This window comes from Tursiops truncatus, chromosome 7, assembly GCF_011762595.2.
Source record: "Tursiops truncatus isolate mTurTru1 chromosome 7, mTurTru1.mat.Y, whole genome shotgun sequence".
Taxonomy (NCBI): domain Eukaryota; kingdom Metazoa; phylum Chordata; class Mammalia; order Artiodactyla; family Delphinidae; genus Tursiops; species Tursiops truncatus.
In genome coordinates this window covers 9,313,497-9,326,656 of record NC_047040.1, presented here as the reverse complement: position 1 = coordinate 9,326,656, position 13,160 = coordinate 9,313,497, and the positions used below count along the sequence as shown (strand labels likewise).

General features: G+C 43.1%; 2 protein-coding genes across 21 annotated transcripts in view; one reads left to right on the top strand and one right to left on the bottom strand.

Annotated features, from left to right (window-relative positions):
• TRIP12 (thyroid hormone receptor interactor 12) overlaps positions 1-7,672 on the bottom strand; it is a 150,631-nt gene extending 142,959 nt beyond the window's left edge. For 11 of the 17 annotated variants that reach the window (XM_033859590.2, XM_073807173.1, XM_033859596.2 and 8 more), the window contains exon 1: positions 6,644-6,800. The gene's annotated coding sequence lies outside the window, so the exon portion shown is untranslated. Of the gene's footprint in view, positions 1-6,643; positions 6,801-7,649 lie in introns of those variants that run through there. The other 6 variants (XM_033859608.2, XM_033859609.2, XM_033859611.2 and 3 more) reach the window with 2 other exon arrangements.
• Positions 7,204-13,160, top strand: part of FBXO36 (F-box protein 36) — a 101,038-nt gene continuing 95,081 nt past the window's right edge. The window contains exon 1 of one of the 4 annotated variants that reach the window (XM_019923459.3): positions 7,204-7,376. In XM_019923459.3, the coding sequence (XP_019779018.1) occupies positions 7,281-7,376 (96 nt within the window). In that variant the 5' untranslated portion in view covers positions 7,204-7,280. Of the gene's footprint in view, positions 7,377-12,209; positions 12,853-13,160 lie in introns of those variants that run through there. The other 3 variants (XM_073807175.1, XM_073807176.1, XR_002173992.3) reach the window with 3 other exon arrangements.

Sequence of the window (13,160 nt, the reverse complement as noted above, 5' to 3'; positions counted from 1 at the left end):
AATAAGCAAGTTCACAGTAAACTGTGTCAATACTTTACTATTATTTCACAATATAGTTTCTCAATGTGTCACCAAAATGAACTCTACCACTGCCACCTACCATGTACAATACATTATGTTGGAGCCTTGTGCCAGCCTCTGTGAGGAGAGAAAAATGGGACCTCTACCCGCAAGCAGCCAAAGATATCATAAGAAAGATGTAAACAACTAATAAGACAGACTGTGAAAGCCATAACTGAAACAAATAAAATGTTGCAGAAGGGAGAAGGGGAGAAGAGAGTGAAGACTGAAAATCTTACAGGAGCTACTGAAAGAAAGTTAAGGGTGTTTGGGATTGACATACATACACTAATATGTATAAAATGGATAACTAATAAGAACCTGCTGTATAAATAAATAAGTAAAATTAAATTTAAAAAAAAAAGAAAGTTAAGGGTGTACATGTAGCTACAAAAGGTACAAGATGGGGGAGGGGTGACAACCCAGGTAGACAGACAATCAAAGTCAAGGCAAGAATGAAGTTCCTGGGTGTGTTCAGAGAGGAACAAACAGCCCAATCTGACTGCATGCAGCCAAGAGTGCAAAACAGGATTACAAAATACTGGGGCCATAGAAGTTACAGAATTTTCACACATTTGCTGTTTACAAGGCAACTACAAGCACTTGGGTTTTACAAATTTTTTTTAAAAAGGGGGCTGGGGGAGGCCCTCCATATGATCTCCATGAACCTGCTCTCTAAGGACACAAAGCAGCTTAAATTACAACTCAACAGTGAATTACAAATAGGCTATCTGTACAAACTCACTTTGGGTTTCCAGGGCATCACACGTTTACCAGTACGAGGACTTCAAAATGAGTTAATGTGACCTTAAGACGGCACAAGGTACATCTATTTATTCAGAACGCTGCCCTTGGGTGGAATGAGTAGGAGTTGTGAAGTCAGGGTGGAACTCACTGGTTTTGACAGCCAACAAGTTGATTAAGATACACATTGAAATGCTGTAACTTGAAGTCTTGAAGGCTTGTTGATAGACACTTCAGCTTATAAATAGCATTCAAGAATCCATGTAGGGGTAATAACATATTTATAGAAATAAATACACCCTTTCTAAAAAGAAACAGAGTAAGCTAAAATGATGTATAAAACTCAATTTTGGGACTTCCCTGGTGGCGCAGTGGTTGGGAGTCCTCCTGCCAGTGTGGGGGATGCGGGTTTGGGCCCTGGTTGGGGAGGAGCCCACGTGTCACAGAACAGCTGGGCCCGTGCGCCACAGCTGCTGGGCCTGTGCTCCTAGAGCCCGTGCTCCACAAGAGCAGCCACTGCAATGAGGAGTGGCCCCCGCTCTTCGCAGCTGTAGGGGGCCCGCGTGCAGCGTCAGGGACCCAACGCAGCCAAAAGTAAATAAATAAATCTATTAAAACAAAAAACAAAAACAAAAAATACCCCTCAATTTTATATTTAACACACACACTGTCTCAAAACATACTTAGCGCTTCATGAAGCATTTAAGAGATCAGCTAGTACATGCAAATAATGGACAACTGAAGAATATGAAATGGCTTGCCCTAATTTTTTTTAATATATATGATTCAAAGTAACTTGCAGTCTCTAAAATATATACCAACAGATTAAGAATAAAACTCCCAAAATCTTGTTAGCATTAATAGTGATCCAAAATGTTTATCAAAACAAATCAAATAGGACATTACATTAAACCATTACAAAATATTTTCACTTTCAGAATCATCTTATTCACACAAGACTTATTCCTTTAATAAACGTTTAAAGAATCTTTATTAAGGGCCAGGCACTGTGCTAGATTCTAGGAATAAAAGAGGAATGACTAACTTCAAGGAATTCATAATCAACTAAGGAATACTATTCTATGCTCAAAACAGTTTCAAGTAGAATACCTACATACATAATATTGATAAAAGTATGTTCTAGGTAGAACAGTGTTAACAAATGAGGAAATGGTCAATGCAGCAATGAACAGTGGAGGAAGGGCTCTGTGTTCCAATCCATCTCTGTAGCCTAATCTCCTGAAGAGTGTTGAGCATTTATATGACAATTAACTCTAGGGTCAGTGGCCATAACCACATATTTCAGGTTAGGCACCTGAAGCTCACAAAGGTTACATTACTTGCCCAAGGTCACAAACATAGAAAAGGCATTGCCAGAACTGGAACCCAAGTCTTTTACCTTCACATCAGATATTCACTTGAACAGTGCTGTTCATTAATGAAAAAACAGAGTAACAGGCAGCTTTTTTACTCTAGGCCCCTAGAATGACTTTTTATATCAAGCATAACTGCAAAACTGACTATTAACAGCTCCTGCACACTCAAGACAAAACTGGTAAGTCTGAAAAATCGCCAAGATTTTTCTTCTGGCTAATCCAGTTTAATGAAACTACTGAAGAATCAAAACCAAAATCTCTAAGTCCTCAGAGAAAAACTATCGAGCACACTTATCAGTCTACGAAACAACTTCTTTTGCCTATACCCTGAAACTATCAATAAACTGGGATAAAGAACTGCATTTTTAAAAATCCAGGACATCAGCCAAGTTAAGTTTTACTTAAATAAAAGTCAAAAGACTGGTTCGGCATCAGTATGCTTATCTATTTACCATAAATAACAGCAAGCACACACTGTGTACAGAGTAACCTAGCAGACCAGGTCGAGACTGTAAAGAACAATTTGCTAGAGGTTTATGTCTTTAAGAAATCTGTAGCATAGCTGTCTGAACTATACCCAGGCACTAAAAGAAAATACACAAATGTAAAGCTAACACTACATGTTAAGAACTACAAGCACCAAAATTATATAACAACCTACAAATTATATGTCTTATATAATATCCACCAAATTCTTACTCTTCCACCCTACCCAGGCACTCTGATGGCACAGTAGTGAGAAAGATGTCAGAGACTGTGAGCCCTACACCAAACAGCATCCTGAGAAATCTGTTGGGGCCAAGAACCTTTCCAAGCAGGAAGACTGGCTGCATAGCCAGCAAGGCCAGGGTAACATTACTGGTTTGGAGTGGGGAGGAAAATGGGTGTTATTTTCAATCAGGTTTATGAGTATACCTTCAGGCATAACACAATGACATTTAGATAATCCTTGCCCTCAGGAAGCATATAATTCAGTCAGGGGAACAAAAGCAATGCATGTCCACAAACCTAGCACTATAATCACAAAATGAAGCACATATAGATAACAAAGAAATAAAAGGAAAAGATCATGGGGTAGAAACTTTTGAGGAAGTGCTTGTGAGTTGCAGTGAACCTAAAATGATTCAAATGTGGGAAAAGTGCATGTCAGGCTGGCAGTAGCAAGAACCTGAATGAAGACGAAAAGCAACAAGCAGGTTGCTTTTTCAATCTGAGTCCATCAAATTACCTCAGGAAAAAGGCAAAAATAAAGTGGCAATTGGTATCACATTTGCTCACAAAGAACCCCACCCATCCACTTAAAAGAATTAAAAACAAAAAACTCCCCAGATTCCGTAAAGAAAACAGATCAAGATTCAGAAATGTTTTTCCTTAATTGTAGTCTCTGATATTAGAAAGTCAATTTCATAAGAGCCACAAATCAGAATAGGTATAAATTTTGTCCATAATAAAAACACAAAGAAATCTGTCTGAAGTTTCTCTCAACAGAATTAACAATGTTTGGGGAACAAGCATACTGATGCAAAAAAAAAAAATTACTGTAACATAAAAATTGGGCCCAAGTTCCACTACCAATCTAGCAGAAACTTCAAATTATGAAGTGCTATAAACTTCGTATCTCCAACCTACCTTACGTAGACACCGCCCACCACCACCACTGAGGAAAGTTATCTTTTTGTAATTACCTCAAAATAGATAATGTAATTTTCTAAAGCTAATGACAATTGTCTTTAACTTACTTAGCAGTTTGTAGTTTTTCACAGCCCTTATGTCCACTGGATCTCACAACCAGCTGGTAGGCAAGATAGGGACTACCCACCCCCATTTTACAGATTAAAATAAATGGAGGCCAGATAGGGTCAGAGAATAGCTCAAGGTCACACAGCTACTAACTGGCAGTGTTATGAATTCCCAGGCCAGCATGTGTCTTCTTTGCTAGGATGATGTCCTTAAAATAGGATCATACAACCTTAACCAGATAACAAATGCAGTAAGCTTGAAAGTTAGAATGGAAAAGTAAACATTCCTTCAAATTTACTCTGCTAGGTGAAAGCACTGATTTTACCCTGGCCTAGCATCCCATTCATCTTAAAAATATTTGTTTAGCACCTTCAGGAACTCTAGCTGCCAAAAGCGCTCTAAAACTTTTAGAAAGTAAATGAAAAATAAAACAAAAAGCCTGTTCATGGACACAAATTAAATAGGAAACGTCAGCTGAACAGACTTAAAAACCACTCAAACTCCTGAAAAAACTGGGAAGCGAATGGAAACAATGATAATCTTCATTACAGTTCTTCGATTCTTATGGATATTGGCACATTCACAGAAAGGCAGATGTGGACAAAGTCCACAACCCCCAGCCATGTTAATGTGCTCTATTAAGCTTAAAATAAATGAAATAAAAGCTCCCCAATTTCACAAAGATGACATAAAAGCTGGGGCTGAATGTGGAGCAGGGAGTTTCTAAAACAATTGGAAATTGTGTCTCCTCTAAAATTCACACTTAACACTGATCTCTTCGCATGCTCTAAATATGAAAATAAGCCTCAATAAAACCCTCTGCCATTTATCGTCTCTAAACCTCTGATAATATCACTCCTCAGCTCTAACTGCTCCCCGCCCCACCCCACCCCCCGCCCCGGGTAAATGCGACACACACAGGCCTCATACATAGGCCTCTTGCCTTTTTCTCTAACAACTAGGACCTTTGTTCCGAACGTCGGTTTTTTACCCCACTCAATAGCTCTTTCAACTTTCTACCCCGTATTTTTTTGTTTTGTTTTGCTTTTGGAGAGGAGATTCTGAGCCTCAACTTTCCGGGTCTTTAACAAATGAACTGCCAAAAATAGCTAAAGAGACTGGAGAGGAACAGAAAGTTCAACACACCACGGAAGGGCCTACAAACCAGAGGAAAGCCCGGGGATCGGGTGAGCTGGCAGTCCAGGCAAGATCGGGGAAGGCCGACGAGGAAGGGAGGCAGCAGAATAGCAGTGAGACGTCCACTGAGAACAGATCCACGGCGCTATTAAACGTCCTCCCGCCCCACACAGCCCCACGTTCCCACACTGACACTCTCTCTCCCCCAGTGACCTAACGAAGCAACTGAACCATAACCACCGCCAGGCAGGGAGCTTAAGCTACACCTCCTCCAAAGTAAAACGGCATTATCAAAAACAAACCAATCTGTCTTAAGGGTTTAGGAGCAGCCCCTTCCGTTCCTTCCTCGCCACACGGGGTAACCAGTTGCCTCCGTCCCCCAGCAGTTGTTCAAATGTCTAAGATACCCCCAGCCCCCCCGCGCCCCACGATGTGCATGTGTTTTTAAATCTTTGGTTTTTTTCCTCCAGCAAATGAAAGATTTCTCTTATTCTGAGAAAAGGAGCAACACGAAGAAAGAACAGGATTGGGAATTTTACCACCTTCGTTATCTGAACTCCCCTCTAACTTGTTTCAGAACTAGAAACCCACTCACTATGCAGGAGGATGGAGGAGAGAGGGAGGGTGAACCAAATGGACAAATGTTATAATAGGTTTTATGTAATCCACATATAAATAAATTAATCGCCTGACTCGCTTTGAATGCTAATACGACTGGAGCGACAACTGGTCCACCTCCCTCCCACAGGTCCTGACCCCCTCCCCCCAATTTCCACGCTGATCTATTTGGAAGGATGCTCTGCTCCTCTCGGCCAAGTTTCTCGGCCTCTTTCACGCCCCCCTGCATCCTCTCTCGGCGTCATCCTCCCTCAGCCTCAACTTCCCACGGCTGAAGCAACTGCTCAGCGCAGACCCCGTCTCCGGCCTCGCCCGCCCTCAACCGTCCCCCTCGGCAGGAAACCCCTTACTGCGGTCTAAAGTCACTCCGGCCTCTCCCTCCTCTGACCCTCGCTTCCCACAACTGTTGTCACACGAGCGGCTCCCTAGTTTCCATTTCCGGGCCGTCCCCGGCCCAGGAGCCTCCCCTCTCCCGGTTTCCGGGCCCCCCATCCCATTTCCGGGGAACCCTTGCCGTATTCACACCCCCCACCTGCACTTCCGGCCCCCCACTTTCTCTCTTCCTAGACGCCCTCCCAGCTCCAAAGCCCACTTCCGGCCCCCCCGACCCCCGCTGGGCTCCCCCAGACCCGCACGCCTTACCCCGGTTCCGTGTAGGGCCCTCCTCATGGCGGGGGGCCGGAGGGGGCACCCAGCGAACACCCCGCTCCCGCCCGGTCCCGGTCCCTCCAGCCGCGGTCTCCCTCGAGCGCCTAGCCCGTAAACCCCCAGCCCGGTCCTTCCACGGCCCAGCCGCCGCTGCCGCCGCCGCCGGGAACAGGCCGAGCAGGGGCCGAATCGCGGCGATGACACAACCGAGCTTCCTGGGACTTTCTGTTCCAGCTCCCCCCCCCACTACCCCCCCAACCCCTCAGCACAACCCCCTCCCCCAGGCCTGGCCCCGCCGCTCGGAACTGCGCCCCAATTACCTAGTTGGGCCCCAAAGTCTCCGGTCCGGACTCGGTGGCGCGGCAGTAACTTCCACTCGCTCCCCCCACCCCCCCCAGCGGCGGCGGCGGCGGCGGCTCCTCGGGTCCCTTCAATTATCAGCTGAGCCGCAGCACCGCGGCCGGCGTGCGCCTCCGTCCGCACCGCCTCCCTCCCCGCCCGTTCCAACACCCTCCGGGAACTACTTTTCCCTTCGAATCAGCCGGACAGGCTCGGCCGCGGGACAGGCCCCGCTGCCTACTCGCAGCCCATCACATCGCCCCTCCCTCCCCCAACGCCCGGCTCGACTTCCCCAGCGGCCTGCGATCTCCTCCCGATCCCTTCGAGGGACCAGGAAGGGGAATGTGGTGCTTCGCTTGGTATCCCTCCGCCGGGGTCACCCCCTCCCCTCGGTGGTAGCAGGAACTAATTCCCCTTCGGGTCACCCGGGACCTCAAGGTGGAAATTTCACGGCTCAGAGTTCCCTCTAACCCCTGGAAGAGGAAACAATCACCCCAAGTTAGAAACACCCCGCCAAGTCAAAAGTAGGGTTCGATTTAAACCAGGGCTCTTGCCCCATGACCCCAATCAGGCCCCGCCCCTTCCTGGTTGTCTTAGCGACGGTGGTGGCGTCCCAAGATGGCGTCGTGGCTGCCGGAGACTCTGTTCGAAATTGTAGGACAAGGCCCGGCACCGAGTAAAGACTATTACCAGTTATTGGTCACCCGGTCCCAGGCAAGTGCGAACCGCGGTTACCCTCTTTAGTAACTCTCTTCCCGCCCCGGTGGAGCCCGGAACGCGAGCCGCGCTAGGCCGAGAGCGGCTGTGGCCAGCCGGAAGCGCCGGGTCCCTGCTTCGAGCCGGGAGATTTCCCTCGTCACCTCGGCCTCCTCTGCGGGCCCGGCGGCCCGCGTGTCCCTTCCCAACCCCAGCCCGGCTCGTACCCGGAGAGCCTTCTTGGCCTCCTCACAACGCCGCCCGCTCCCTTCTGTCTCCCCGGGTTCCTACCCGCAGAGTTCCCTCCGCGCGGAAAGAAAAACAGGCGTCCCTGGCTTGCGTGCAGCCTCACCTCAGCGTGGGAAGGAGGGAAAGAAAGACTCAGCCAAGTGTCCCAAGGAGGAGCCGGCAGGGGAGGAGAGAAAAGGAAGATCTCTTTTCCAGGGGAGGGTTTAATTATGGGGGATTTTTCACGTCTTATTGTGGTCTTTACGTGTACCAAGGCCACATCAAAACTTCCTTATTTCTAGTAGGGATTGATCGTTGAGAGCTTACTCCTTACCTTTTCGGAGCCCCTTCTATCCCACTGAAAGTGTGCGGGGGGTGGTACAAAAATGTTTCAGCTGCTCTGCGCGTCAGCCCCACCCATTATGACATCTGCTTCACAACAATAAGACCGAGGATTATGTTATCGCTCAAGTAACTATCGGCCTATTTTTATGACTACTTTAGCTGTTTAAGGTGGGCTTTGTGGATGATTTATTGTGCCCATGAAATGATCGAGTTAAATGGGTCCTCCACTCGGAACTCGTTTCTAATTCCTCGCTGAGCTTACACCTGTCACCGAGATATTCGTGCACCTTGCACTTTCAAAAATGGTATTCCTAAAAAATGAAATTTAGAACTTGGTATATATTTGTTTTGGTGTACGTGTTGAATATTTCATCAGTTTGTTCCATGAGCCCTTCAATAAAATAGACAATGATTTTTAGAGCTTCAAAAGCATCTTTTAAAATAGAAATAATGTATATTTATTTCTAGATCTAAGATTTATAAATATTACAAGCGTAATATCAATTGATAGCGTATCGAACTTAAATTTTTAATTGAACACTTAAAGAAAATTTTTACATATTTAATTGGAATTTCTTTAATTTCTTAAAGACAGAAATGTACTCTTCTTGTAAATTTATTTTAGGGTTGACTGTTTTCCATTTGCTATATAAGATGTATGATCCTAACAATTCTTCACATCTAGCATGAGTGATTGAAAACAATATTTTATGTATTCTGACTTCATTTTCTATTTTATCTACCTCAAGTAAGTTAGAATGTTCTAATTTTTACTTTACAGCCTTTTCCATAGCTTGTCTTTAAAAATTGTTTTGAGTGTTTCTTATTCTTGCAACTCTGGTATTGTAAGTGTATTATACTGTAATGTTGTAACCCTCAGCAAGCTAAATTACTTGTTTACCTTTCTGTTTTAGAAAATTAACCATAGCAGTCCTCCTGTTATTAGTTTTCCCCAAGAATGGTCCTGTTGTTGATGTTCTTCAGACTTTGCTCCCTAGTCTAACTTGGGCGCATGCCTTCCTTCAGCTACTGTTTCATGACATTTTTCTTGCCCCTCCCCCAGAAGTATTCTTAATTTTTTTTCTTTCTTCTGTTTTTTTTTTTTTTTTTAACACGTCAGAAACTCTCATCTATTTCAGGCCCTGTTTTTTTTCTGTCCCATTGCTTATATGTAAAATCCTTTGCAAGTTCTGATCTTTTTTCTTCTTTTAAGCAGACTGAGTATATTCACTACAGTTCTACCAGTGAGAGTTAATCTCAAATCTGATTAATTCACTCTCTTTTTAAAGTAAAATTTGTTGTAAAAAAAAAATAGTAAATCTAAAAAATAGTCTTTTCAGTCAACCATCTTGAGAATATGCTAGTTTCTAACCACAAGATAAGTTTTCTAAGTCTCAGCACAGGAAACCAAACATCCAGTGAGAGACAATCTGACATAAGTAAGTACTAAAAGACTAGAATTACAATGTGTTTTATAAGATGGACTTTTTGCTGGAGTGTCTTTCTAAAATTGATTCTTGTACATATTTTCTCTTTCTTTCTGCCTTTATTCCCGAAAATGTTGTATATTATCCAAAATATGCTCCAGATTAAATGGATGCTTCTTTCACTGTGATTCCCTTTTTTATTCTTTTTCATTGCTTTTATTTTTATTCGCTTTAAATCCAAATAACTGCACATTTGACAATGATTTAAAGGCAGATATATCTCTCATTAGCATCATACCACTATTGCCATAGTTCAAAATATATAAACATTGTACATTAGTATTTCCTTTGCCTTCTTGCTTATACAGTGACATTAAAATCATACTTTTATGCTTATAGAGACATTTCCAGCTAATAACTTGATGCCATGATTTTTTTTTTCTTTCAGAAAAGGGACTTAGAGAATATAGCTTGAGGTCAATATAGCTTAATTCTCAAATCTGATCTTTATAATGATGATCCAGAGGCTTAGAAAAATCAGTGCCCTGCTTTCTAAATCAAAGATTTACCCAATTATTCTTTACTCTAGTTCTATATATATAATATATATTATATTGGTTTCTAATTCTTTGAAAACTAGTAGATTCATAGTGAGTTAGGGCTAGAAAGAATCTTGAATATTACTTAGGCCAGGGATATTTCACACTTAGCTTCTAAGAAAGTCTTAAGTTGTGTTTCTGAATGAAGATCCTTTCCTTGATTTTATTTTATTTTTTTAACATAAATTTATTTATTTTTGGCTGCATTGGGTCTTTGTTGCTGCACACGGGCTTTCTCTGGTTGTGGAGAGCGGGGTCTACTCTTCGTTGTGGTGCATGGGCCTCTCATTGCAGTGGCTTCTCTTGTTGCGGAGCATGGGCTCCAGGACACGTGGGCTTCAGTAGTTGCGGCACACGGGCTCAGTAGTTGTGGCTTGTGGGCTGTAGAAGGCAGGCTCAGTAGTTGTGGTGCACAGGCTTAGTTGCTCTGCGGCATGCAGGATCCTCCCAGACCAGGGCTTGAACCCGTGTCTCCTGCATTGGCAGGCGGATTCTTAACCACTGCACCACCAGGGAAGCCCTCCTTTCCTTAATTTTAATCAGCAACTTGTCATTTACTGTGGGGATGCAAAATATAAGAAGATTCCTGCCTTTGAAGAATTTATCATTCCTTCAACAAATATTGAGCATCTTTTATATGCCAGGTACTGTTCTAGATTCAGGAAATCATCAGTGAACCATACAAAGTCCCTCCTCTCATGAAGCGTATAGTCTAGTGAGAAGAATATAGTTAGTGACTTGATTTATATAAACACTCTAATGGTTTAACTTTTGTTTTAAGTCCAAAGGAGGTTCTTGAGCAATTGCCAAGTTAATGAATAGCGCAAACATTTTAAAATCTATGAGTCCAGAGGAAGCAAAAATCACTTTAGACCATGAGGTCCAGGAGGGTACTGTTACAAGTATTTTACTCTTGGAATTCTGTCTTATTTGTCCTCTTGAAATAGAAGTGTTGCTTAAGGTGGTCAGAACTGGTGACTTAGGTTTAATGTGACAAATATTGGGAAACTGCTAGAAACAGTAACTATATGCTAAGTAGATGAGAGTTGGCAGATATGGCCTTTTGCTCCTAATAACACAGGTGGTTGCCCCAAGAGCACCAATATGTTATAGTCGCTCCAGCAGATGAAAGAAAGAAGGATGAAGAATTACAAAATAGATTAGTCTTATTTTATCTATCTTATTAAATCTTACTCAAAACTCCAAAAGGATACCTGAAGCTAATGTCATCTGAAAAAAAAAAAAATCCGAAAGCTCACTCCCCAAAAGTGGCAAATATCTTCCACATGCTTTAGAGCTGTAGCACTGACAAACTGAGAACACCTGAGGTCCCATGCCAGCCTGTGACAGGAAGCTGTCATTTCAGTGACTTCACAACAAAGAATTGTGCTGGTGCCACTTCAATCCACAGAAAGATTTAAAGATTTAAATTAAAAGATTGAAAGATTTAAGTTTAAAGATTTAAATCTTTCAATTTGAAAGATTTAAAATTTAGTACAGTCTAATAGAAATGTCAATCCATGCACCCTTTGGCCCAGCAAATCCATATCTAGGATTTTATATCCAAAAATGCTTTCACATGTGAGCAAGAATGTACACCAAAGTAAAATAATTGTAAATCTTTCCATAAAATATGACTCAGTCTTTTGAAAAAGATGTGATGGATCTTTTATTTGTTCAATAGACCAAATAAAATCTTAAGCAAGGAAAGCAAGTTGCTGAGTTCAGTAAACATAGTATGATCCCATTTAAAAAAGAACATTAACAACAGTTTTTTATTTTGTTTTAAATAAATGTTGGATAAGCTAGAGTGATTCACTCTTATGGATGGAGTTATAGATTGCTTTCACTTTCTGCATCACATATTTCTGAAAGATCTGAATTTTTCTACAGTAATATTTTTATAATCAGAGAAAAGCAATAAAGGTTTAAAATGAAAACATAAATGGATAACTTACTTTGAGAAGTTGCCCTGCTCTGTGTGTCATCTTCCTCCTGTTTCACCGGCACCACCTTTGAGCCACTTCCCACACTAAATGATGGGCAGCATCAATAACGGTGTCATCAAAGATCCTGCTGTGTTTTTCTTTGCGGGGGTGAGCCTAATTCCACAAATTTAGAGGAGGTGCAAGTTGGGTTAATGGTTGCTTGTAAAATTTTAAGGAGATTTTAGTGTCTAGAAACTCCCTGGCCTTACGTTTATTTTTGCTTTCGTTTTTGTTTTCAATGTAAGTAGTAATTACTTTTGAGAAACTAGGGAACTGCCCTCCCTTGCTTGCCTTGTTGGGTGTGTGATTGTACTAATGAGCTAAAAAAGAGAGATGTGGAGGGCATTCCCTGATGGTCCATGGTTAGGACTGGCTTTCACTGCTGTGGTCTGGGTTCCATCCCTGGTCGGGGAACTAAGATCATGCAAGCCGTGAAGCCAAAAAAAAAGGAGAAAGAGAGAGAGTTGTGGAGAATGAAGTCAGGCAAAGATGGTCTACTGAATAGATTTATTTGCCCTCCAGTAAAGCTTAAAGAACAAAAATTCTCAAATAAATTGAAATCATGTCTAATAGACGCCAGATTGCACATTTTGGGAGCTGGAAGGGGATCAATTTGGTATTATTACAGTGGTATTTTCCCAGGGGTCCCAGGAACCCCTAAATCATGCTCTGCCCTAGCCCTGCCCCCCCCCCCCCACGTAAGGTCCCCAAGAGTCATATGAGTGGAGAAGATAAAGCAAGGAGAGTAAACAGGTTTGCCTCTGCTTACTCTTTCCTTGTCCTTAATGGAACTTTCCCACTGACGGCACTTCACAGCCACGATGCCCGTTCTGCCCGGTGGCCACCAGCCACAACCAAAACGTTTCTACACAGAAGGAACTACTGCTGCTCTTCTTAAAGTACAAAGGTCAGTGGGATGCTTGCATTTGCTTACTTTCCTCTTCCCCATTGCTTAAGGCCAGACTTACCCTTTTGTTCTTCAGCTGTCTCTCAGAGGCTCTCATGTTCCTCTGCCCCTAAAGGTAAGCTTTTCCCTTCTTTGCTGCACTTCAGAACTTTCAGCCCAGCCCTGCAGGGCCTCCTCTGGGAGCATTTGGCTTTTTCTTCCGGCTCCTGCTGACAGCAGCACCTGCAGTGAACGTACCCTTCCCTGCATGGCACGGTCAGCCAGGTGCTCGTGCCTTCTCCCACACTATTCCTCTCCTGTTCCTCGTA